The following is a 26002-nucleotide window of genomic DNA, read 5'->3' on the forward strand; positions in this document are numbered from 1 at the left end:
GGAACAAAAATTGCCTGTCCTCTCAAAAAAAAAAAAATCTATGCTTTGTCACTTCCCTATTTCTTCTAGGAGTGTTTACTTCCTGGTATCTTAAATTTTTCCTTCAATGTACCTCTTTTATCTGATCCTTTCTATTCTGCCGTCATCACCTTGCTTAAGGAAAGATCAGAGGCAAGAGAGCTGTTAGATTATTATTATACAAGAGACCCCTGACCTCAGTCAAGGCCTAACTCAGGGAGAATGGGAGCAGGAAGAGGAAGGCGGGAGTGGACACGCCACAGACACCATCCTTCCGTTTCCCAGTTCATCCTGCAAAGTCCTACCAAATTAATTTCATTAAAACACTTATCATATTACCAGAAATCCCTTCTCTGGGCTAAGTAAATTCCTTATCCCAAAATTCAAGGACCTTCACAATGAGAACCTTCCAAAACCCTCTATCTAAATGCTCTGCAAGAGTCAAAGGGATTTGTAAAATAAACTACACTTTGAATAGACCTTGCAACTTCCTGGTTTTCATTCATTCATTCAAATATTTTCCGAACATTCACCGAGTGCCAAGCACTGCTGTAACTGCTCATGATACAGAGGGGAAGAAGTTAAAGTCCCTGCTCCGAAGTTACACTCCTGACTGGCCAGTCTTGGGCTGAGAGCTTGTTAGGGGGGAAGAGATAAGACCACAGGTACTTCCAGCTCTCTGCAGGTAAGGGATAAAGTTCTTCCCAAGTGTGGGCCACTGGAAGCACACTAGGAGGTGGGGAATAATAAAGACACCAGAGACCTGCCAGCACTGACACTGTCTGCTACAGACCCTAATCTACTTTTGCAGCCTTATTTCCCATTCCTATACTTAACCCTCAGGTTCAGCCCAAATGTGCTAGCAACTGTTACTGTGCCTCTGCCCCTGCATGCTTCCTTCTCAACACCCAGCCTCCCACCATTATCGTCTGCACCAACAAAGCCTAACCTGACTTCAAAACCCATCTCAAATGCTGCTGACATTAGCAGTCATTTCCCACTCCCGATTACAGCCCCCCACTCCCAGGCACATAACCTATCCTCTTTCTCTATAGATCTGCCTATTCTGGACATTTTACATAAATGAAATCATACAAGATGTGGTCTTTTGAGTCTGGCTTCTTTAACTTAGCATAATGTTCTTGACATTGATCCAATATGTGGCATGTATCAGCACTTCATTCCTTTTTATTGCCAAATAATATTTGATTGTATGGATACACCACATTTTACTTATTCACTCATCAGGTGATGGACATTTGGGTTGTTTCCACTTTCTGCTTATGCATAATGTTGCTATAAACATCTGTGTACAAGTTTTTGTATGGATATGTTTTACTTTCTCTTGGCTATATATCTAGGAGTGGGACTGCTGAATCATATGGTTAACTCAATGTTTAACATTTTGAGGGACCTGCCAAACTGTTTTCCAAAGAAACTGCTCCATTTTACATTTTCACCAGCAATGTGTGAGGGTTCCAACTTCTCTGTTTGAATCTTACAGAATAAAAATGATCTCACTATATAATATCCTTACCTCATGGAACTTATATATAATACAAGAAATAAACTGGAAAAATAAACATGTTAATTTTAGATAATAAAAAGGAGACAATAAAACAGGGTAAACTAACCAGAAAGCACCCAGAACAAAAGCGGGTCACTAGCTAGAGAGGTCAGAAAAGATCTCACTGAGAAGGTAACGCTGACCTGAGATGTGAAGAGCTGGAGGGGAATATTCCAGGCAGTGGAAACAGCAAGAAATAAAACTGAGAAAAGAACAAGTTCAGCAAGTTCAAGAGAGAAAAAGCCAGTGTCGCTGAAGTCTAGTGAAGAGGCAGAGAAGGCAGGAGATGAGGTGGGCAGGGAAGGAAAAGTAATGTTGGGCCTCAGAGATCATGGTAAGTAAGGTCTTTGGATTTTAAAATGCCATCGTTTTTTTAATCCCTTATATTTCTTTAAATACAGGTGTCCATCTATGCGGACACTTACTGAACTTTCACATATCTTCTGATTGCAACTAATCGTAGCAAATACTACCGAGACTATCTCAGTAAATCCACACCATTTAATTAGTATCACTTTATTTTGTGGTCCAAGACAGAACACCCAAAACATGAGAACCGATGGTTTTGGTAGTCATGCATATCAACTACAACATGCATATAGGTGAATCCTTACAAATTGATCATCTAGTCTTAACCAGTTCAAGGTGTATGTCTTAATGACAGTAACTAGCAGCTCTGTCTTGGAATATTAAGGTCATTTTCAATAAAGCAAGCCAATAAGAACATAGTTGCAGGTCATTCTCATAATTTAAACCTAGATTTCACTCTTTAAATTGAATTCTAATTAACTGCTTTCCTCCATTCTACTAATTAAAAAATATTTGATTGCTAAACATAAAACCTATGGGCACAAAATATTGACGTTTCTATATTGTTTGAATCTTTTAAAACAGGTATTTTTTACATATTACTGATACATTCAGTTTTCTCAAAGAGACAAAAAATATTTTTAAAACTCTGGTGACATAAATGTCACTCCCTTGATAAAACCTGTTACCTAGTCCCAGCCTGGTCTCCCATGGCTCTCCCTCCAGGCACTGTGTGCTCCGGCACAACCAGACAACTTGTCAGCCTCATCTGTGTTCCCCCATCTCAGTGTTCTGACTCACATTCCCCACCAGGAGAAATCCAACCAGTTCTTCAAGGTCCAGGGCAAACACTCTCTCTTCCATGTTCTCTGCTCCAGCCCTCTTCGCGGAGTGGAAATGACTTCTGGCCTCTGTGCTCCTGCAGCACTTCCACAACTCAGATGCATCTTGGACACAGACATTGTCACCAAACTACTCCCCTCGACATACCCTCAAGTACAAAGAGTAAAGCTATTTGCAATTACAGGGTGCTCAGCTGAAAACCACACCCATTTTAGCACCACTTGGGACAATACAATAGATACCAAGTCAATTCAAATGCAAGGGCCAGAGTTAAGCCCTGTTTGGAGACAAAGCAAAGCAGTCTTTCCTTCCTTCCTATTTCGGACTTAATTCTTTAGTATAATAAATGGCTTCTTAATAATCACACAATCCCACTATTTAAATGAAGCTTGCCCACTCTCATTACCTATTTAAGGACTGCAACAATTCTGGCAACTTTATCTAAAGTTTGTAAGTGATATGTACCATCAAGAATTCATGGCTCTACACCCAAGGCACAGAGAAGGTGAAACATCTATACAAGTCATACAGGTAATCACAGAGGCCCAAACAAGATTCCATTCAGTATTCTATCCAGTACCTCCCAACACGATGAACCTGAACATCAGTACCTTTCCAAAACATCTGACGGTGTGTGGTGTAGAGTAAATGTTCAAATATTTAAATGAATGAAGATCAATTAAAATCTTTTTAGTTGTGGAGATTTACAACGTAAGAATTAATCCTTAATCATGAAGATATTAACAGATTACTTCACAACTCACTGTACAGTGAAAACTAGACAACGCTTTGGGAACGCACACACTACCAAGCCAAAAGTTCTGCTCTTAGCAATGGCATTGACCAGAGAGCCGTCTACGAGAGACACTTTTTCCTTCGTTTGTTCCCAGAGGTCCAACAGACTAAACATCATAGCTCACCCCATTTTCTAACTTCAGCTTGCATTCAAGATAACGCTTTTGTTTTATTTACAGCTCACATGCTGCTGACACAGCTGCCCCTTCTTCGTAATAAACACAGGGCTTCTATATTTAAAAACACAGTGAAACTTTGTTATAACATCCCCTCCCCAGTCTCCAGCCAATATTCTCTCTTCCAAGCCCCACCTCCAGCCCAGGATTTTCTATCCTCGGCGCTCAAAGCTTTAGACGCTTCGGGAAGTCAATTTTCTTCTTTGAGGACATCTCCTCGTAGTGGCATCTTTCTGCTCCGCAGCTCGTGCGTGTGCGTGCGTGTGGTGTGTGGCTAGAAAGGGACGGAAAGGATTCCCTTCCCCAGAGCCCTCCCAAGCAAAAGCACTCAAGTCGGCGGCTCTCGAGCCGGGCTGCTTTTTGTGAGCCGCGCGCGACCAGCGCCCCCGACGTCAGGCTGGAACGGGCTCTCAGGCTGGGCTCGCGGGCGCCGCGGGCGCCCCGGGCGGACACGCGGCTGGTCAGGCGGTGACGGGAAGGCGCGCCCGCGGACACCCGGGCTCGCCGGCCGGCCCGCCCTAGGCGCGCCCCCGCCCGGGGGAGGCCGCTTTGTGTAGGGGTGTGTGGGGGTTCCCGTTACCGCCCCGCGGAGAGTTAAAGCGGCCTGCGGGAGGGGGGTCCCGGGCGCCGAGGGCAGGGGGCAAGCACGCCCCGCGGCGCTCGGGGCAGTCGGAAGGGGGCGGCCGAGCAGGGCGTGGGCCGGAGGGGCTCTGGGAGGCGATGAGGCGAGGCCCGAGTTCATCATCGCCTCCCCAGCGTCTAGAAAACGGGGCCGCAGTGGCGGGAGGGGGCCCCGGAGAAAGCGAAACTCCTTCCCGGCGGCTCGGCCCCGCCAGCGCAGGCTGGGCGCACGGGGCACCCCAAGCGCACTCGCTCCTGCAGCCCGCCCGGCGCGGCACTCGGGACTCGCACATCCGCAGCCCAGGGCACGGCGCAGCGAACAACTAACTACGAAAGCTCGTTTTCCACAAACTCACCCGGAGCAGGGGGACAGGCGGGGGGCGAGAGCCACTGGCAATAAAACTAGCTTCCCCTGGGTTGGCTTTTTTAAAAAGCTACGACGTTCCCATACCGGGAGTCGAACCCGGGCCGCCTGGGTGAAAACCAGGAATCCTAACCGCTAGACCATATGGGAAGTGCTGCGGAGACGCCGCGCTGACTCACCTGACAAGCGCCCGCGCCGCCGCCGCCTCGGCTCCGCGCCGCACCGCCGCTCCCGCCGCCGCCGCCACTCTGCGCCGCGCGAGCCGCTCCCGCCGCTGCCCACGCGCTCCCGAGCGGAGGAACGAGTCCGGCCGCGGCGCACGGGCGTCGTGGAGGCGGAGCGCGGTCGCTCCGCCGACTCAGGAAAGTTCTGAGCAAAGCCCGGCACCTCGCGGGCCCGGGAGCCACTGTTTCACCTCCCTGTTTTACACTCCGCCAACGGCCCCCCAGCCTACAGGTCCGGGTCGCTCCGCCGGTCAAAGTGCGTGCGGACTAGTTGGCAAAGTTGAGGGCGGCGACGTCTCGGGGGAACAGCTGTTTGCGTTCGGGGCGGAGGCGGCGCGCGAGCTCCTAGGCCACGAGCCAGCGAGTCTAGAAGAAGGGTGGAGGTTCTGGATCGCAGGGAAAGCGAGGGGGAGAAGGCGGGAGGACGCGGGGGCTGCAGGCGTCGGGGTGCAGCTTTCCGGCTTAGGTCCCGTCGCGCTTTTGCCCCTTCTCGGTGACCTCACCCTTTATAGCGACCCCACCTCTCAGGAGCCGGGAGCACCGCCCCCGGAGGGGGAGGGGCGGAGGAGGAGCGTGCGAACGCGGATTGAGTCGTCGGGGCACCCGTAGTTGGGAACCGTGAAACCCGGGGCCCCGGGGAAGGAGGGAGGTGTCCGGGCTCCGAGGCTCGGGTGGGCCTCGCATCTGGCCGGGCTCCCCCTCGCCCCGCGTGGAGAACGCGAGCTTGAGCCGGACCCGGAGGCGACGCGCGGAGCGGCTGGTGCAGTCATGTGAGTTGGGTCTCAGGCTCTAAACAAGGCGGTGTTGTTTCTCGGGGCGGCCCTCTCCCCGCCGGCTCTCTCCCTCCACCGCCAGTCCGCTCCCACCCCCCATCTCCCCCGCCCTTGGGCTGGAGGCGTGACGGACGCGCGCTTAACTCGCTCGGGACCGGACCCAGACGGGCCGGGCCGGTTCTCTGGGCGGGGTAGAAATGCTACCCCGCGGAGCACCCCTAGGGGCTGGGAAGACGGGCTCTCGGGAGGGAGGCTGGCGGCCAGTGGAGGTTGGATGGATGACCGCCCGCGAAGCGACGGATGGCTCCGTCCACCTACAGAGTCGGGGGTCGCCAGCACCCTTTTCGTGTCTGGCTCTTGAACCTTGGGGTATTGTGAAACTTTTAGGTTGGACTGCGGCCGCGGGTGACTCCTTCGCCTGCTGGAAAAGGCCAGCCCTGGTTAGAGGAATGGTTTCTTTTTGCCTTGCCTTGCCTTGCCAGCGGAGAGGTCCGTTGGCTTCTCCAACTGTCTTGCCCTGAGGCTCGGGAACAAATTGTATCAACAGATAGTCTCGGAGGAACCACAGTCTCCCACCACAAGGAGTCTTGTGCTTTGTTGTTTTGGTGGCAATAACTTGATTTAAAGGAAACTTGATGAGTTTCTTCAGGCCTTCATTATAGTAACCTCCCAGAATGCCGGAAAGGAAAGGAAAGAATCAATCAACTAGAAGATATTCCTTATTTCTTCACACTGATGACAGTAACATGAGAGAAAGAAAAATTTTAACCTGTTACATTTAGTGGAGTTTTAAATCCGGTGCAGACTTTTTCTACGCTACTGCAACAGAAGTTCAGTTGACTGCTTCAGTCAGATAAATCATAAAACAGGGTACTGTGTATAACAAGACAGGATTCAGTAGCAGGGGCTTACATTTCCAACTCTAAGATGTAAAGCATGCAAAATCTAACCTGTTAAAATTATAAATAAGCTTAGACTTGTTTTTCCCTTTTCCAGGGCAGACTACTGGAAGTCACAACCAAAGAAATTCTGTGATTACTGCAAGTGTTGGATAGCAGACAACAGGCCTGTATGATAATCCCACTGTTAGAGATTCTAGTAATGCTGTGTTTATGTGAAATGTTTCTTTTTTATCTAAACTCAGTTTACAAAGCACTTTCCATGTACATTGCTCTTGATTTTTCAGAACATTGAAAGATTTCTATTGCCTTTTCATTCCTTGTAGGAAAGCTGTGAGCCTTCTCCCTTTTCATCAGCCTAAATTTGATTATATGTTAAGCCAAATGATTTCTTTATGGCCCTTCAGTCAAGTTCAGGAAATGACATTGGGTATTCTCATGCATGTTTATGAAATACCTACATTATGATGGTGTTGTTTGTAATACTGTCATATACAAAGAAAAGTAAAACTGTGAAGCCCTTAATCTGTAAAAAGAAGGATTACTATAGTTTTTCTGGTATGTTTTTGCCCTAGAGGTTTTTGCTCTATAACTGCTTAGATTTGAAAGATCATTAACTCTGTCATGGAATATGAAAATAGCAACTCTTTTAAGCATATTATATTACTGTATTTCTTAGTCTAGATTGCTTTTAAGACATAAAACAAAAAGCAGCACCATTGCTTTTTTTTTTTTTTTTACTCTTTTCATACCTATCATAGCACTATGTACATAGTACCTAAAGGCTAGGGCATTTTTAAGTATATATTTATATCATTTTTACTTGGTAGAGTTGAATGCATGAGAGAATAGAAGCCCCACCTTTAGCAGTGTTGTATTTCTTTGGTAGACATTATTTACTATTGTCTATAAGGAGTTTGGAGATATTTTTATTTTGGGTTTTGTTTGTTTGTTTTTGGTCTCTTTGAATAGGTGCTCAAGTTTGATCTAGGCCATCCTTACAAATAAATGCCACAGATTTTAAAACCTCAAATCATTGGTAGTCTCTTCCTTAGAGGTACCGAAGCAGTTGAATGAACTTCGTGAGTTATTTAGAGCTAAAAATCCCTTCTAGGATAGTCTTTCTGCATCTCCTTGAATTGCTAGTACACACTGATTTAACCTTTAATTAGAAATTAATTTATATAGGATACTGTAAAAAAATAAAATTTAAAAAAAAGAAATTAATTTACTTTTGCATGGGCCGTTAATATTCTTTGTGTGGTATAACCAACTTTAGGAAAGTTAAGATATGAAAAACAGAGGATTAATATTTGCTTTTACAAAGTCACACTTTTTTCTTTTTTAAGATTTCCTTTATTGGGGAATGGGAACAGTGCTGGGGAACCTGGGGAAGGGGAACAGACAAGCTGCTGTCGTTTGTTCTTCAGTTTAGTTGCAGAGGACGTCGCTTCACTGGTCCAAGCCAGCACCATCATTGCGCTCTTCCCGGGCGAGACAGATCAGTTGCCGGCTTCTGGACAGCCATTCACTGTGGCTGCTGGCCGCTCACACTGGCTGCTGACTACACACAGTAGCCCATGGCAACACCTTGCCACAGGGGCCGACTCACGGCAGCCCAGCCCCAGGTTGAGCTGTTGTTCAGCATCCCAGCTGTAGAGGGCAGTGTCACCGGCCCTCATATGTGGGATCCGAACCGGGGTCTCTGGCATCCCGAGCCAGCTCTTAACCATCGTGCCACTCGGCCGGCCCAAAGTCACACTTTTAAAGAGGAATTCACAGTAATACTTTAGAATAGCTCAGCTAATGCATCATGTAAGATTTGATTGACAAAACTTGTTTTGCAAAGTTTACCAGAAAAATTCTTATTGCGTATAACCAGACATTTGTAATTTAGGGAGTATTTCTGGCTGTTTTAAGTAGGCTATAACATTCACTTACCCACCTCTGTCCCCATCCATCTAGTTATCATTCCTTTTTTCATTTTTTTTGTCTCTATTATTTCTATATGCATCTAGATATAGGTTCTTATTCTGCATACATAAAAAGTAGCATACTATAAATACTATTCTGCACCATAGGTTTTTTTTTTAATTGAACAGTATAGCCCAGAGCTCTCTCTACATTAATATATAGAGAGCCTCTTTGTTCTCTATTATAGCAGTCTAATTTTGATAGTAGTGCCAAATTGTCTTGCATAGAAGTTTTACATTTTGTACCACATTGTGTAAAAGTATTTGTTTACAATTTAGGAGAAGTTTTTTAATGTTCACTTTTCTCCCAATTTGGAGGAATAAGGTTCTAAAAATCATTGGTTATTCTGTCTCTTACCTAATGTGGCAAATAGAGCAGTACACATTCTAGATACTTACTGGCTTTGACACTTTATGCTGAGAGGCGTTTCCTGAAGTTAAGGTTTTTTTCCCCCACTTCTCCTTTGGCTTCATGTCTTGAGTCCTCATTATAATCATATTTGCTAGATTAGTCATCAAAGGTACCTTGTATTTTTCTCCGTTAATAAGGTCATCAGTTTATTTTAAGCACCAAAGGAAACCTAGTCAGTGGGCATAATAATTAATAATGTAGTTCAGTTCTGCAGCACCATTTGATAAAAAGGGCCAGTTTGCATTAAAATTATTTTTATCTTTTCTGCCAGTCATTTTAGTTTCAATTTTGTTACGTTCCATTCCCATATTTACTGTTACTTTACTGTGACTATTATAACGTTTACATAGTTTTTCTCTGTATTTCTTTTCTTCATTTTTAAGAGTATTGACTTTCATGAAAGAGGAAAGAATCATAAGGAAAATGTGGCAAAGAGGATCAGTGAGGTAATTTAGTTTGTTTATTACTTTGCCAATTTTTCCATGTACATGTCAGTCCTTTACCTAGCTTTCACTTTTATATGTGTCTTGACACAGATTAAACAGAAAAGCCTGGATAAGGCGAAGGAAGAAGAAAAGGCATCAAAGGAGTTTGCTGCAATGGAGGCAGCTGCCCTGAAAGCATACCAAGAGGATTTGAAAAGGCTTGGCTTAGAGTCAGGTAAAAAAGCAGCCAACATGCTTTAAAAGTAACATCAGAGGTCATGCTAAGTGAGTTTCTATTGTTTCCATAAACAGGTTATACACTCAGTGTATACTCCTAGTGCTTTTCCTATGCATCATAGCCCTGTTTAGACTCTGGGTCTCATGCACTTTTGTTTTGCTTTTAAAGCTTCAAGTTTTACCACCACCATTCACAATAGCTATACTACCCTTGTGGTTACATAGTCCTAGCTCTGTTTTAGGTCAGTGGTTCATTTCAGAGACATTTGAGTTTTTTAGGTATTCGAATTATTCATCAAAAAGGAGCTGTTCATTAAAAAATGGGGCTTGCATTATAACCACAGTTCACTTTATCCATATGGTCAAAACTGAAACGTTTATTTATATGGTTGAATTACAGTGAGTTAGCCTTTTGTGGACAAATTAACTGATTACTGCTAGAAGGTAGATAACTTTTTTCTTTTTCTTTTTTATTTTTATTGATTAATTGAATATATTTGACATAACATTGTGTAACTTTAAGGTGTACAGAGTGTTATTTTGAAACATTTATACATTGTAATATGATTGCCTTTGTGGTGATATTTATTGTATTACATTATTATAGTGCAATATTATTATCTATATTCGTTACACTATGTATTAGATCTCTATGGCTTATTTACTAGTCATTCCAAGTTTGTATCCTAAAACAACATCAGTCTTATTCCCCCACTCCTTGGTAACCACCATTTTAATCTGTTTTTTATGAGTTTTTTAGATTCCACATATAAAAGATATGCAGTACTTGTTGTCTTTCTCTTTCTGACTTATCTCACTTTGCACAGTATGCTCAAGGTCCATCCATGTTGTCACAAATGGCAGGATATCCTCCTTTTTCATAGCTGTATAATTTTGTGTGTATATGCCACTTTTTTTTATCCATTCATCTGTTGATGGGCATTTAGATTCTTTTCATATCTTGGCTATTATTAATAATAATGCAATAAACACAGGAGTGCATATTTATTTATCTTTGAAGATCTGTTTTCATTTCCTTTGGGTATGTATTCAGAAGTGGAATTGCTGGATTGCATGATAGATTTATATTTAATTTTTTGAGGAACCTTCATATTGTTTTCCATAGTGATTGGACCAATTTACATTCCCACCAATGGTGTATAAGAGTTCCCTTTCACCACATCCTTGCCAGCAAGAAGGTAGATAACTTGAGAGTTTGAGGATAACTGAGTTCCATATACCCGTTTTTTCATACCCATGGATCAGACTGACTAACAATGGATTTGGTCATTCTTTTCAGTACTTACTGATGGAATGCAAAAACATTATTTATTTGCATTTCTTTCAATGTTAATGAAGGTAAATGTTAATTTTCTAAATTGCCTTTGTACTTTTTCCCATTTTTTGTTACAATGTTGAATGTGTAAGGGATCTTTCTTGGGAATATTAACCCTTGGTCATATTTGTTATAACTATTTGTCATTTGTTTTTCGTGTCTGTGTATTTTGTTTTTATTTTTGCCATACAGAATATTTGAATTTTTGTGTAGTCAAATTTAACATTATTTTACTTTGTATTCTTTTTGTAAATAACTTTGATCTGAAATTTATGTTGGTGTAAAAACATGGAAGGGACTGAGGAGTGGGGAATAACTTTACTTTTTTCCAAATAATTAAATAATTAACCAGTTAGTCCAACATCATTTATTAAATGATTTCTTGTTCCATCTACTAAGAAGCACCAGGAATTTTCATTTGGATCTGTTTCTGTTTCAGTCTGCTCTGTTTCAGTTATATGTCGGCCTATTCCTGGATCAGGTTTACACTGTTGATCTTTTCTACCATAATTTTAGAATAAGTTTTATTACCTGGTAGGACTAGATTCCCCTTATCATGTCTTTTTTTTTTTTAATTCTCCTGGATATTTGTGCATGTTTAGTTTTCCAAATGAGCTTTATAATAACGTGTCAAGTTCCCCAAAGAACTTGATCAGGCTTTTGATTGGAAATAACAATGTTTTCTCACAGGGGAAAAAAGTTAGATTGTCTACTTTACCTATCTCTCATCTTTTCTCTAGAAATTACAGAGCCAAGCATATCACCAGTAACCAACACTGTCCCACCCACCTCTGTATCAAATCAGCAGAAAGAAAAGAAGAAAAAGAAAAAAGACCCTTCAAAGGGCAGATGGGTAGAAGGCATAACCTCTGAGGGTTACCACTACTATTATGATCTTATCACAGGAGGTAAGTCATTTAGGCATATAGAGAATAATAACTGACAGTTTGTCTTTGGACTTTTAGTTAATATTGGAATGTCCAAATAGTGAAAGATGGTATCTTTACATTTTTGCCACAATGGTAAAAAAAATTATGTACCTTTTAAAATGGTACCCTTCTCATAATGACTCAGTGTCATACTTAGTTAAAACCTTAATAGTGGGTTACTTACAAATAAACTAAAGCTTTGTATTTTCTCAATAAAACCTTCAAAACTATGAATTACATGTAAATAAACCATTTTAGGTGGAATTAAGGCATTTTGGATCCATGTTGCAAATTGCAGGGGTTCTTGAAATAAAATATTCTATGAAAGAGATTTTCTATGCCAGAGCAGACTGGGAACCAGAAACTGATTTCTTTTTTGTGTAGCTGTCTTAATTGAACAAGTAAAATATCCCTCCTTCATATTAATGTTTTGGATATCAATTTGTAATAAAATATACAATGGTATTTCTTAGTAAGAATATGAAAAAGATCTTTTTGACTTCCTTTAAAACTAAATGTATTTGGGTGTTTATTCCATGTAAATTCTGAGATAAATGAATTTTATGTAGCATCTTAGTCTCCAGAAATATAAAATTTAGTATCAGAAATAACGAGACAAGGAGAAATTTTAAAGAACTATAATATAGTGAAGATGTAATTAAGATTACATGGGAGCTCAAAATAGTGGAGTATTAATTGTGATTATGTGGATCTGAGAGATTATCACAGGAATTAACTTTTGAGCTAATGTGTAAGTTAAAATGAGGACGTCAGGAATGATGTCATCTTATTATTTTTATCCCTAGCACCTAACATAGTGCCTGATTTGGTGTAGACACTCCATGGGTTTTTCAACTGAGAAAGGTTGAAGTACGTTGTTATGAGTGTACAGCAAGCATTCCAGACAGGTAGAACAATATGACCCTAAAAAAGGTTTGAATGTTTGCGAAGTAGTCATCTGGTAGAGGTAAAGCATAAGGTTCTTTGAAGATGTCATAGCAGAAGAAAGAGGCTTGAAAAATAGATTGGGACCATATCATGGAGGGCTGGGAGGATGATGGTGTCATTTAGTGAGGCAGGAAATGTGAAAACCGAGTACGTTTAAGTAGGATAGTAATGAATTCAATTTTGAATATGTTAAGGTTGGCGTACCTATAGAACATTCGTATAGCGATTTTCAGTAACGAATTGATTGTTAGAGTTGTGAGTTAGGGAGATAAATTGAGTCTGGGAATGTAGATAATATGTTAACTTTTAGGAGTATGTGCGATCACAAGGAGAAAGAAGAGAACAAGAAGTAACATGGGTGGGTAGTACATATATTAAAGAAATGGATAAAAGAAAAGTTAAGAATGGTCCGGAAGGCAAGAAATGAGATCAGAGTTAATCATGAAGAAAACTTTGGCCTCCAAGTATCATAATTATTACAATCTTTAGAATCACGATCAGTTTCAGACTATATAGAAATAGTAATAATTACTCAGAATTTGCTCTGAGCCTTCAGTGAAGTGCATGCTATAGCTTAGCAGTAAACCATAAATAATTGTATGCTAGGGATTATAAGTCTTTTTCAAATTTACATAGAAACTATTTATTGTCTTTTCTCCCTTCTATTGCCTACTGCTTGCTTCCTTTGTTCACTATATTTTTTCTCAGCAACACTTGATTTTTTTAAATTTTATTTTATTGGGGAATTGGGGAAGGGGAACAGCCAAGTCGTTGTCCTTCAATTTTAGTTGTGGAGGGTGCAGCTAGCTCAGCTCCAAGTCCAGTCACCGTCCGGCCTCCTGTCAGCAGCTCATGGCTGCTCAGCCCAAGGTGCCATGTTCAATCCTAGTAGCCACCATCCCATGCGGGAGTCCAACCGGAAACCTTGTTGGGAGCACGAGCTCTCACCAGTTGAGCCATCCTGCCACCTGTTGGCAGCTCAGTAGCAGCTCAGCTCAAGTGCACCTCACTGGCCCATGTGGGAATTGAACCGGCGACCCCATTGCTCAGAGTTCACACTCTTAATCAACTGAGCCACTCGGCCAGCCCTGCAACACTTGATTTTAATTCCTGCTTGCTTCATCTTTTTCCTCCTCTGAGTCATTCATCCCATCTCTCCCTCTCCCCTTCCCCTAAGATATCAAAAGTCTATCTCATTCCTTCCAAATTGATCAAGACTGAATTCCACGAAGTCTTTAAGAGAAGCCCTACCTGGCTCTAATAATTCCTGTGGAAGTACCAGTAACTTTTAATCTCATTCTGTCCTTTCTTCTTGGTTACATAGCATTCACATGTATTCTTGTGCACAATACTACTGGAATGCATGTTGGTTCTTATTTTTCAATTATGTTTTTAACTAGATCTGTAGTGTTTTGTACACATTAAATATCTTGTAAATGTATGCCAAATTAAATTTTTTGGAAAGTTTTTTTAAGCAAAAAGATTTTATAAATGCACTGTTTTGTTTTAAGCATCTCAGTGGGAGAAACCTGAAGGATTTCAAGGAAACTTAAAAAAGGTAACTGAAGTACATTGTGTCTTTGCTTTATTTTTTTAAAGTGATTGGCTTCTGAGGTTTTTTAGATAGAGTTTTTTAGATAGAGTATCAAGCACATTTACTTCCAGATAAGCCGCATCCCACCCCCAACACTTTGTTCCTTTCTCCCTACAATCCTTTTAGTAGAAGGCTGGGTGGAGGTTAAAAGTGATGTCTACCCAAAAACTCTGTGCAGGGCAAATATTATTAGTTGCCATTCACATGTCCCTGTCCATCTGTGAAGAATTGTTTTCTAGCTTTCAGAGGTGAGACATTCTCTCCCTGAAAGTTGGCCTCTGTTGATCTCTAACTCCCACGTGTCAAGAGGAAAGAAAAGGGTGGCTAACTCTGTCTTAGTTATCTAATATGTAAACCTCATCATTATCTTCAGTTTATGCTGGTTTTTCCCTATTTAGACGGCAGTGAAGGCTGTTTGGATAGAAGGTTTAAGTGAAGATGGTTATACCTATTATTATAATACAGAAACAGGAGGTAAGTGTTACCTTTGATTATCTTAACTATCTAAAATTATACCTGAAATTGTTTATTAGCCTGCTGATGAATCATCTGAACTAGGGAATTTTAGTACATATAGTGATACACATTTTTGTAGCAAGTGTGTATTGTTTTTTTATAACTTAAAACATTAATACAATGGAAAAGCAAAAGTGATTTCTATATATAATATACTGCTCTATGTGTTGTTATTCTCAATTGATACTGCATGCACGCATTTTAAAGAGAGTCATTTTTACTTTTTCTACCATTACTAATTTTTATCATGATTATTTTAGAAATAAAATCATTACCTTGGAAGCTATCTGAGAGATCACCTAGTTTAACTTGCTTTTGCTTTTTCAAAAAAATAAAACTGATGCTATTTTAGGAGTGGCTAAGATTGTCAAATTTCCCTTTTATGAATTTAATAATGTTTCAGTTATATAAATATTTATAAAACATGAATAATTATTGTTATCTAATTATGTATTTCAAATTAAGATTTTATCTAATTTAATTTCATAAATCTGGTTTTCAAGTAATTGTATTTGGTTTCTTCAGTTAAACTTACCAAAATGGCTATAGTACTGGTGTAGCTTTGGCCAATTTTTCTTGTTTTAATTCCTACTAACCAAAGCCCTCTACATAGCATTAAGCCTTCTAGGAGGAAAAGAAGGCCCTTTTAACCTCTAGGTAGATACCTAGCCTGTGCAGTGATAGCACTGGTTCTGTTTAAAAACCATTACGTTGAGGTACTGAATATTTACAGAGATTAAGTAATATGAGTGTCTAACGTAGCTGTAGAGTTGGATCTGAGCTCAACGCACAGCTTCTTACAGCTACGTGATTGTGGGCAAGTCACTGAGCCTATAGTTGCTCTTAAGTAGAGACGATCATGCACTCTATGGGGTCATGAGTCAGATGTCTATAAAGTTCCCAGAACGGTGTCTGGTATACATTTGACGCTTAACAAATTATTTCCTGAAAATTCTTACGTTACTTGTGTGAAATAGAGACAAGGAAAAGTAATATTTTTCATTAGTGCTGAAAAGTACTTTATGTTAATAAGGGACTGTCCTCAACAGTTTTGGTTTATGTCTAGACCACCGTGATTATTAATAGAGTTCCTTTCACTCTTGAAACTGTCTCAGTTGGACAATAAATTTTAGAATCCCTTCTTTTATTAAACTAAAACTAGAGAATAACTGCAAGATAATTAGAAATGCCATCATTTTACTAAAAGCCCAATAAACCACTGGGTGGCAGTAGAGTTCAATCAAGATTTTCTTTGTTTCCTTCTATAAAAAAAGACAAATTATATTAACTCAGATTTTTACAGTGTGATTTCACTTTGCGAAGATCCCAGGACATCTTTGTGATAAATAAATTCCAAGAAATCTGATGTGTGCTCATTATTATGTTTCCTGAAATTGGTGTCAGCTAAATTATGAGAGTCCTTAGAAAATATTGCCCAGTTCTTAGGTCTTTTTCCATCTATAGTTGATACATCTAATGAATCCAGATTGTTTGAAGTCAATTTCTGAAAGATACAAGGGCAAGAGCTTACAGAAGTCTTTTTATCTTCTTGATCAAGAGATGGTATAAAATAGGTGCAGTGTTGTCATTTAATAATATGTGACAGGAAGCATTATATTGGGAATTACTTCTGAATTGAATTGGTAACCAAATAACATGACCATTAAAATGTGTTGAATAGAATCCAGATGGGAAAAACCTGATGATTTCATTCCACACTCTGGCGATCTGCTTTCTAGTAAAGTCAATGAAAAGTCACTTTGCACCAAAGAAGAGTCCAAATCATCAGATTCACATAGTGATTCAGATGGGGAACAGGAAGTAGAAAAAGGAGAGGTCTCTACAGAAACACAAAAGATAAAAATAAAGTTTAAGGTAGGTTCTTGATTTAGTCTTTTCAAATTTATCAATTTATAAAAGCTCTGCCAACTTTCTTCAGTTTTCTGGTAGAAGAGAGACATAAAACTAAAATATATTTTGGCAATTGGATAAATAGTTATACCATTTATTGACATCTGTTTGGTAGCAAGACAGTAAATTCACTTTTAAACCTCCTAAGTTTGAGATGACTAACATTTGGAGAACTGTCTGAACATGCAAGTCTGAATGTCCAGGCTGCAGATGCTCATTTGAATATCATTAGCATACTGGTAGTAATTCAAATCTCAGATTGGGTGCGGTTACCTAGGAAAATGACCTTGATGAATATTAAACATTTAAGTGGCAGGCAGAGAAAGAGGAGCCCACGAGGTAGAATGAAGAAAGAGTGATTAGAATGGTGCTCAGAGAAGCAGAAGAATTTAATATCCTGGAAGCCAAAGGAATAGAGAGCATCATGGATTAATTAGAAATAAAAAGAAAAATGTCCATTGAATTTTGCAGTAATGAGGTCCTTGATGCTCTTCTAGCAGTTTCACCAGAGTATCGGGTGGCCGATTACAGGGGGATGAAAAGTGAGAGTGGTTGCCACATATTGACTCTTAATCATAAGATTGGTGGTGGTGGTTGTTTTCATTGAGAGGGACCCCAAAGGAGGTAGAAAGGGAATACCAACAAGGGTCATTGGGTAGGTTGGTCTTGAACAAGGAATAAACTCATTTTCTGTGAGAAGGTAAGGTTTTCATTTTCTGTAAGTAGGTACAACTATGGATGAGTTGGTATCAGGGAGGAAGTTGAAAGAGTCATACCCTTTAGCCTCAATTTACTCATTCACAAAGAAATCAAGATTGATTGCAGAGAGTGAGGAGCTTTCGGGAGCTTGACAACACTAATGGATTGAAATAGTCACTGAGCTGGAGTGGAAGAGGAAATGAACCAAGTAAGGATTGAGAGGTTGTGCTGAGTGCCTAGCCATGGCAGTAAAGCAAAAATGCAGTTACTATATTTCCCCATGTATAAGACACTCCCATGTATAAAACGCACCTTAATTTTGGGGCCCAAAATTTGGAAAAAAAAAGTATTACATAAAGTTATTGAACTCAAGTTTTATTCATCATAAAATTCATACAACTCCTCATCACTCAAAACTCCCAACCATTAGCTTGTCCTTATCTGTGTCTGATAACGAATCACTGTCTCCATATATTGCCTCTCATGGCCTTCTGCCGTGGCATTTTGAGTAGGGTTTCTTCTTCCCGTAGCCAGTCTCGGATTGTTTTCTCAGTTGGAGGACCAAACTTATGTTCATCAGCACGATTTCCATTCACTTTTGCACACTGGATCACTTTTAACTTGAATTCAGCACTGTACAAAAATCTTTTCTGAGCCATTTCTGGGCAGAATGTGGCAAAACATAATATACTGGTAACAAGTGCAAAACAATGAGCGCAGAAACAAGCACGAAAAAGCAGGAAATGCAAGTAAAAAAATCTACAACCACTGTATAAGACACACCCAGTTTTTAGACCCCAAATTTTTCGAAAAAGGGTGCATCTTATACATGGGGAGATATGATATATGATAGTGCTAGTCCTCCTGCTTTTGTGACTTTTCCAGGAACACTCAGGAGCCCAGGTGCCAAAGCAGACAAGACACATGGCATTGATCCATGGGTGACATTGCTGGCCTGAGAGCTGAAGGAATAGCCAAGATGCTGCGGAGAGGGTACTTTGAGGCCACACCTAGGCGCTTATGACTGCCTGGAATTTCTCTCCCTACCCCGTGAACCTTGGGAGAGCTTAGGGTGAGGGATGTATCTACAATAGTTTGTAGAGGAGCAGCAGCAAAGATCTTAGTAGTAGCCATCTCAGTGTTTATAGTCAAGTTTAGGTAACCCAGCATCCAACTTGAGACAGACAGTATTAACTTCAAGGAAACAGAATGCTACAGAATACAGATAAACAAGGACAAACTACCTATAATCCTATTATATATAGCATTATATATGATGCTATATATTAGCATTAGGTAGCTAAATACAGGCATACCTCGTTTTATTGCAGTTCGTTTTGTTGCGTTTCACAGATGTTTCCATATTTTGTAAATTGAAGGCAAACCCTCCAGCAGCAAAAAGATTACAAGACTCACTTTATCTGGAACTGAACCTGCAGTATCTCCGAAGTATGACTGTATAGTGAAGACCAAAGTCATTAGTTTTAAAGCTCACAAAACCTAGGTTCAGGAATTTTTAAGCTCTAGGATGACAAGAGTTTGAATAGAGAGGACTTGGTGTCAGAGTTGCCACAGTCATCTGTGAAGATGGAGTAGTGGCCAGAGGTCATTAGATCATATAAGGAGGAATGGAAGAGAACTGTATAGGAGATGGTGGTGAGAGCCTCAGAGGAGGCGGCGTTCATTGCATGAGGATCAAAGTGAAAAGGTATCATGACCTTAGTAAATATGTTTTGGTTTTTTTTTTTAAGTCATGGCTGGAAGGGTCAAGATTGCTCAGAGAAATTGCACATTGCCTCCTAGTTCTGTGATAACAGCCTGAGGGAATGAGTGAACATCCATTCAAAGAATTGCAAACAAAACAGTGTCCCAGGCATGCCACCCACGGTTGTGCAGTTTGCGAAGAGGCTGAAATCGAGCGCGTGGTCCACTTGCCAAATTGGGTCACTGGGCTTTGTTATCCCAGATGGTGAGGGGGTGTTGTTAAAAGCACTAGTGCTAGCCAGGGACTCTGGGAGCTGCTTCTACCTCCAGGGTGTGTCTTTGTCTAATTTCACGTAGCTACCAGTTGTATAGGCCACTGAAGTTCTGGCAGTGTCCTCAACGGGAAGATGAATTTCATTTAAGACTAATAGTTTGAGAGAGTTCTTTAAATAAATAATGGGTGTAGAAGAGTCCAATGACATGGCATTAAATTCAAAAGGAGCTCAGTATGAAAGAAGGCCTCTGTTGGATGTAAGTAAGGAGAGAAAGCAGAAAAGAGAAGAGAGGATAAAGACCAGTGTATGTCTTTAATTGTAGCACATTAACAGGCTCATGCTCTGTTATTTTAAAAAGCAGCTTTGGCCATGGTGTGTTAACATATTAGAGGTAATGAAAAACCTAATCAAACATGAAAGTTTTTTATGTACATTTGTGTGCAAATTTGAAATATTAAGTGACTTAATGTGTTGTTATTTATAAATCAATAGCAAGATTACATTAAAGAAATTTTGTTCCTGTGCTGGTAGTGTGTTATTTCTTGACTTTGTCATTTCAGGAAAAAAATAAAAATAGTGGGAAAGAAACTGAACCAGAAAAACAGAAAGACAAAAATATCCAAGAGCAGAATTCATTGGGTCCAAAGGAAGAAAAACCCAAAGCTCATAAAAAATCAAACCCCTATGGAGAATGGCAAGAAATTAAACAAGAAGTTGAGTCTCAGTAAGTACCTAAAACATAATCCCACTGTTATTACAAGTATTTTATATCCCAATATTTCCATAAATTGCAGTAACTACTTTGAAGGAAAAGGTGCTCATTAAAAATGTAGCTCATTCATTTCTACAGTAGTTTTATTATTATTTTAAAAAATATTTTAAAGTGTGAGTTAATGGTTATTTTAAAAAGTAAGCTAATGATTATTTTCCTTTCTTCTAAAACATGGCATTTCTGTTGACCACACATTCACACACTAACTCACCTTATGTACACATAAGCATTCTCACACTCACCATCCTTCTACAGAGAAATACCTGCCTATTCAATAAATGCTGTAGGTGGTACATCTGAAGCCGAGAAATAGGTTCTTGTTGCTATCTTGAAAATGGCTGATGACACTTAACCGAAGTTTTTAAGCCAGCATCAAAAACCAGAACAGTTTTATCAATTAGACAAGATCATGATGAGATATTATCTGGTTTATATTATTAGCTTATGTGTGCAAATCCGTTATTAGGACCATTTATACAATAAAAGGATGATGTCACTGCCAGTTTCACAGATCAGTGTTTCTTTTTTTTTTTTAAGATTTTATTGGGGAATTGGGGGAGGGGAACAGCATTGGGGAATCGGAGAAGGGGAACAGACAAGTTGCTGTCCTTTTCTTCTTCAGTCTAGTTGTGGAGGACGCCGCTTCACTGGCCCATGTTGGTATTGTGATCATTGCGCTCTTCCCAGGTGAGGCACATTGGTTGCTGGCCATTGGACGGCTGCTCACGGCAGCTCATGGCAGCTCACGCCGGCTGCCAGCCACTCACTTTAGCTTATGGCAGCCCCACTGCAGTTGTCACCAGCCACTCACAGCAGCCCAGCTCCAGGTCGAGCTGTTGTTCACGATCTTAGCTGTAGAGTGCACAGCATCACTGACCCATGTGGGATCCGAACCAGTGACCCTGCTGCTCAGAGCCCGTACTCGCAAGCCAAGTCTTAACCAATAAGCCACTCGGCCAGCCCCAGTGTTTCTTAAATGCTTAAAAAAATCATCAGGTGAACAAAGTATCTACGAGGTCGGTCAATTAAGTTCGTGAACTCATCCTAGAAAAAGTGCTCCATACCTCATTGCTGAATATCACTACAGTCACCTGTGAAACACTCCCTTTGGGAAGCTTTGCACTGATGCCAGCACCTAGTCCACCCTTCAAAGCAATTTAGGAACTCTTTTTCTGGAATGGCCATCAGAACTGTCATCGTATTACACTTGAGGTCCTGAATGTCATCAAAATGCCTTCCTTTCAATATTTCCTTTATCTTTGGGTAAAGAAAAAAGTAATTGGAGGCCAGATCAGGTGAGTAGGGAGGGTACTCCAATACAGTTATTTGTTTACTGGCTAAAAACTCCCTCACAGACAGTGCTGTGTGAGCTGGTACATTGTTGTGATGCAAGAGCCGTGAATTGTTGGTGAAAAGTTCAGGTCGTGTAACTTTTTCACACAGCCTTTTCAGTACTTCCAAATAGTAAACTTGGTTAACTGTCCAGGTGATACAAACTTATGATGAATAATCCCTTGATATCAAAAAAAGGTTAACAACATCGTTGCAACAAGTTCATGAACTTAATTGTCAGACCTCGTACATGAGTTAAGCAGTTATTCTCCAGAATATTAATGCTTTGATATGGTAATATGACTATCCTGTTAATACATTTATAATGAAATTGTTGTTAAAACTGTAATGAAAAGGTCATTTTTTTCACAACGTAGAGTAATGCAAGTTTTGGACAGCTTTATATGTATATAATCAGAATTGATTCCCTAGGGATAACACTCCGCAGTACAGTTAAAATGGCTATTAAGGGCTTGCCGAGTGGTTCTGTTGGTTAAGAGTTAGCTTAAGAGCGCGAGCTCTGAGCAACAGGGCTGCTGGTTCGATTCCCACATGGGCCAGTGAGCTGCGTCCAAGCTGAGCTGCTGCTGAGCTGCCAACAGGTGGCAGAATGGCTCAGCTGGTGAGAGCACATGTTCCTAACAAGACTACCTATTTGATGGTGGGCTATGCCTGCCCGCAACTAAGACTGAACTCGGCACCTTGAGCTGAGCTGCTGCCCGGATGGCTCAGTGGATAGACCACGCACTCTTAACAACGAGGCTGCCAGGTTCGACTCCCTCATGGGATGGTGGCTACGCCCACCCGCAACTAAGATTGTAACACAACACCTTGAGCTTAGAGGCCACGAGCTGCCGACGGGCAGCCAGATGGCAACTGGCGCCCTCCACAACTAAGATTGAAGAACAACAACTTGGCTGGTCCCCCTCCCCAACTCCCCAATACTGTTGTCCTCCCCCAATCCCCCAATTTAGAAAAAAAAAATACTAAAATGTTACTATTATGAAATGAACAAGTTGTATATGTTACTTAATGAAATATTAGGAAATACGTATTTAATGCTACATAGTGCCAGGTACCATGATAAGCATAGTCACTATATACATTGAATTTGCAGAAATAGTAAGACTACGTTATTTCAGCCCTACATTTCTTAGGTGACTTATAATAGGCAGATAGATGGTCCTACTATACCGATATATCTTATACATCAAAATTCAGATTTCTCAATTTTTGAGTATTTTTTTTCATTGTGATAAGTATGTTATAAAGCCATTCTTGTTAAATTTTAACCACTCAGCCAGTTTAATATGTGATAGATTGTGTCTAACTTCCTAAGTAGGTTAGCCTAATTTCTCAAGGGCTTTTTTTCTCTAAAAATAACCTACATATGTTTATTATAGAAAATTTTTTTAAATGAAGAAATGCTTAAGAATAACTCATTCAGTTACCCAGAGTAACATTAACATTTTGAAGTATTTTTCCCAGTTTTTATCTTTTTCCCTATTTAGCATTATATTAATATCCTATTTAAATTTTTATAAATGTTACTTTTAATTACTACATAATATTTAATCATTTAGATACTCATTGATTTTACTCAGCCATTCCCTTTCTGTTGACGTTTAGGTTATTTCTACACTTTGTGTTTATAACTAACTCATTAGAGTTATTAGTTCATGATTTTCTTTTCTTGTGTTATCCTTATATGGTTTTGATATCAGGGTAATACAAGTCTCCTGAATGAGTTTGGGAGTGTTCCCTTCTCCAGTTTTTTTGGAAGAATTAGAGGAAGATTGGCATTAATTCTTTAAATGTTCAGAATTCACCAGTGAAACCATCTGGTCCAGGGCTTTTTTTAGCTGGGAGGTTTTTGATTACTGGTTCAGTATCCTTAGTTGTTGATATCTTCAGATTTTCTATTTCATCATGACTCCATTTTGGTAGGTTGTATGTTACTAGGAATAGATCCATTTGTTTTAGGTTATCCAGTTTGTTGGCATGTAATTGTTCATAGTCTTTTATCATTCTATGTATTTCTGTGGTATCAGCTGTAATGTCTCCTCTTTCATTTCTGATTTTATTTGAGTCTTCTCTCTTTTTTCCTTAGTATAGCTAAAGGAGTGTCAATTTTTTTTTTTCTTTTCAATAAATCAGCTCTTAGGTTTCTTAATTTATTCTATTGTTCTTTTGGTCTCTTATGTATTTCTGCTCTGATCTGTTATTTCCTTCCTTATGCTAACTTGGGGCTTAGTTTGTTCTTTTTCCAGTTACTTGATGTATAAAGTTAGGTCATTAGAGATCTTTCTTCTTATTGTAGATGTTTATCCCTATGAACTTCTCTCTTAGAATCACTTTTGCAGCATCCTATAGGTTCTGATATGTTTCTTTTTTTTTTAAGTGTTTTATTTCTGTTTGGTTTCCTCTTTAAGCCATTAATTGTTCAGAAGTGTGTTCATTTTCACATATTTGAAATTTCTAGCTTTCCTCCTGTTGACTTCTGGTTTCTTACCATTGCGGTTAGAAAAGATACTTGGTGTGATTTCAGTCTTATATTTTTGTTAGTAATTAGCAACCTTTCATTTCAGTTTAAAAATCTCCTTTCAGCATTTCTGGTAAGACAGTTTTAGTGCTGATGAATATCCTCAGTTTTTTGTGTTTTTATTTTTTTGACCAGGGAAAGTTTTTGTCTCACCTTTGTTTCTCAAGGACACCTTAATTGGATAAATTATTCATAGTTAGCATTTTACTTCTTTGAGCACTTGGAAAATATCACATTCTCTTCTGGCTTGCAATGTCTCTGCTGAGATACTATTTTTTTGAGGATCTCTTGAAATTCTCATATAAGTGAAGTTCTTTTGTTACTTTTAAAATTCTCTCTTTGTCTTTGATTTTAGACAGTTTCATTAAAAGGTGTCTTGAAAAACATTTGTTTGCATTGGAATTTTGATGTGACCTATATTGGCTTCAACTTGTATGTACAAGTCTCTCCCCATGTTTGGGACGTTTACAGCCATTATTTGTAAGCTGAGGAGCAGTAATTGGACAGGCCCCCTGGAATTACTGACCAGGCCTGAAACATTGGCAAGATTCTCCATCTTCCATCCCTAATCTTTCTAGAACTCCTTTCTCTGAATAGGAGGATGTGTGGTTCCCAACAGATTTTATACTTTTAGCCACTTTAGAGTTAAACAAGGATCTTTCTGGTCCATGTTCAAAAAGCTCATGGAGGGGACTGATGCTGTGACATGAGTTCCTGGCTCTGTCACAGACTGTTGACTGTGCAGAAGGCAGGATACTATGATAGGCTCACATAGTCAGGGACTGACCTCCAGACTAGTCAGCTGAACATTTACACTAAATGTGTGGATGGTTGAAGGGCTAGTTCCTTAGAAAGAGGGTGCTAAGCAAACAGCCACATGAAGTCCGCTGCACCAGGACATTGAGATGCCATGGTTTTCCTCTTGTGCTGTGTAAGCCCCCAAATCCTTGTCACTTGTCAGTCCATGGCAAAATCAATTTTCATAAATACCTCTCACTTACCAACCTATACAACTTGTACTGCTGATCATATATAAGCACAAGCATTTCCTCAGATGACATAATGCTTTGTGCAACAGAAATAAAAGAATAGATGGGACTTTTCCTGATGTGTCCACTTAAATGAGTTGCTCAGTATCTTAATGTTATAAAATAAGTATTTTAAAAGCGTTTCCTACTAGTTGGTCAGCTGACCAACTTCTAACTTCTCACCATGATCATCAATAGAAAGATGATCTTGGGGCTTTGGTGGACCCAAAGGTTATGTGAAAATTTGTCTTACTCTGTCAAATAAGGGTTTTATTTTTACTTTCTGTTCTAGTGAGGAGGTAGATTTGGAACTTCCAAGCACTGAAAATGAATATGTGTCAACTTCAGAAGCTAATATTGGTGGGGAACCCAAAGTGGTTTTTAAAGAAAAAACAGTCACTTCACTAGGAGTCATGGCAGATGAAGTGGCCCCGGTCTTCAAAAAGAGAAGAACTGAAAATGGGAAATCTAGAAATTTAAGACAACGAGGTGATGATCAATAATTGTAAAAGAGCTTTAAGGACAGAATGGAGACTACACATCTTAAAAGCTTCTCTGTTATTTCTGAATATTTTAATGCTAAACATTTAGATTTATTCTAAATGTATTTTATGTGAATTTAAAATCTTTTATCATGTGAAATTTATTTTTGTTCCTAAAATGAAAGCCTACCATAGTGCATTGTAATACAGTGTATTATGTTCCGTGTCTAAAAAAATGCCAATTATGTATAAGATGCTATGTATCTGTTATTTAAAACATGAAAAAGCAAGGTCTTTA

General features: G+C 39.9%; 1 protein-coding gene and 1 non-coding gene across 2 annotated transcripts; one reads left to right on the forward strand and one right to left on the reverse strand.

Moving 5' to 3' along the window:
- Positions 1–4771: 4771 nt before the first annotated feature.
- On the reverse strand, positions 4772–4843 carry TRNAE-UUC (transfer RNA glutamic acid (anticodon UUC)). Its single transcript has one exon. It is a non-coding gene; the product is annotated as a tRNA-Glu (tRNA).
- Positions 4844–4915: 72 nt separating this feature from the next.
- On the forward strand, positions 4916–26002 carry WBP4 (WW domain binding protein 4). Its single transcript, XM_019650389.1, has 10 exons — positions 4916–5687; positions 6687–6759; positions 9358–9420; positions 9511–9634; positions 11713–11880; positions 14361–14407; positions 14842–14917; positions 16641–16834; positions 20109–20272; positions 25515–26002. Coding segments are annotated over exons 1-10 (1122 nt in total). The 5' UTR covers positions 4916–5685; the 3' UTR covers positions 25726–26002.

This window comes from Hipposideros armiger, unplaced genomic scaffold (assembly GCF_001890085.2).
Source record: "Hipposideros armiger isolate ML-2016 unplaced genomic scaffold, ASM189008v1 scaffold_140, whole genome shotgun sequence".
Lineage (NCBI taxonomy): Eukaryota > Metazoa > Chordata > Mammalia > Chiroptera > Hipposideridae > Hipposideros > Hipposideros armiger.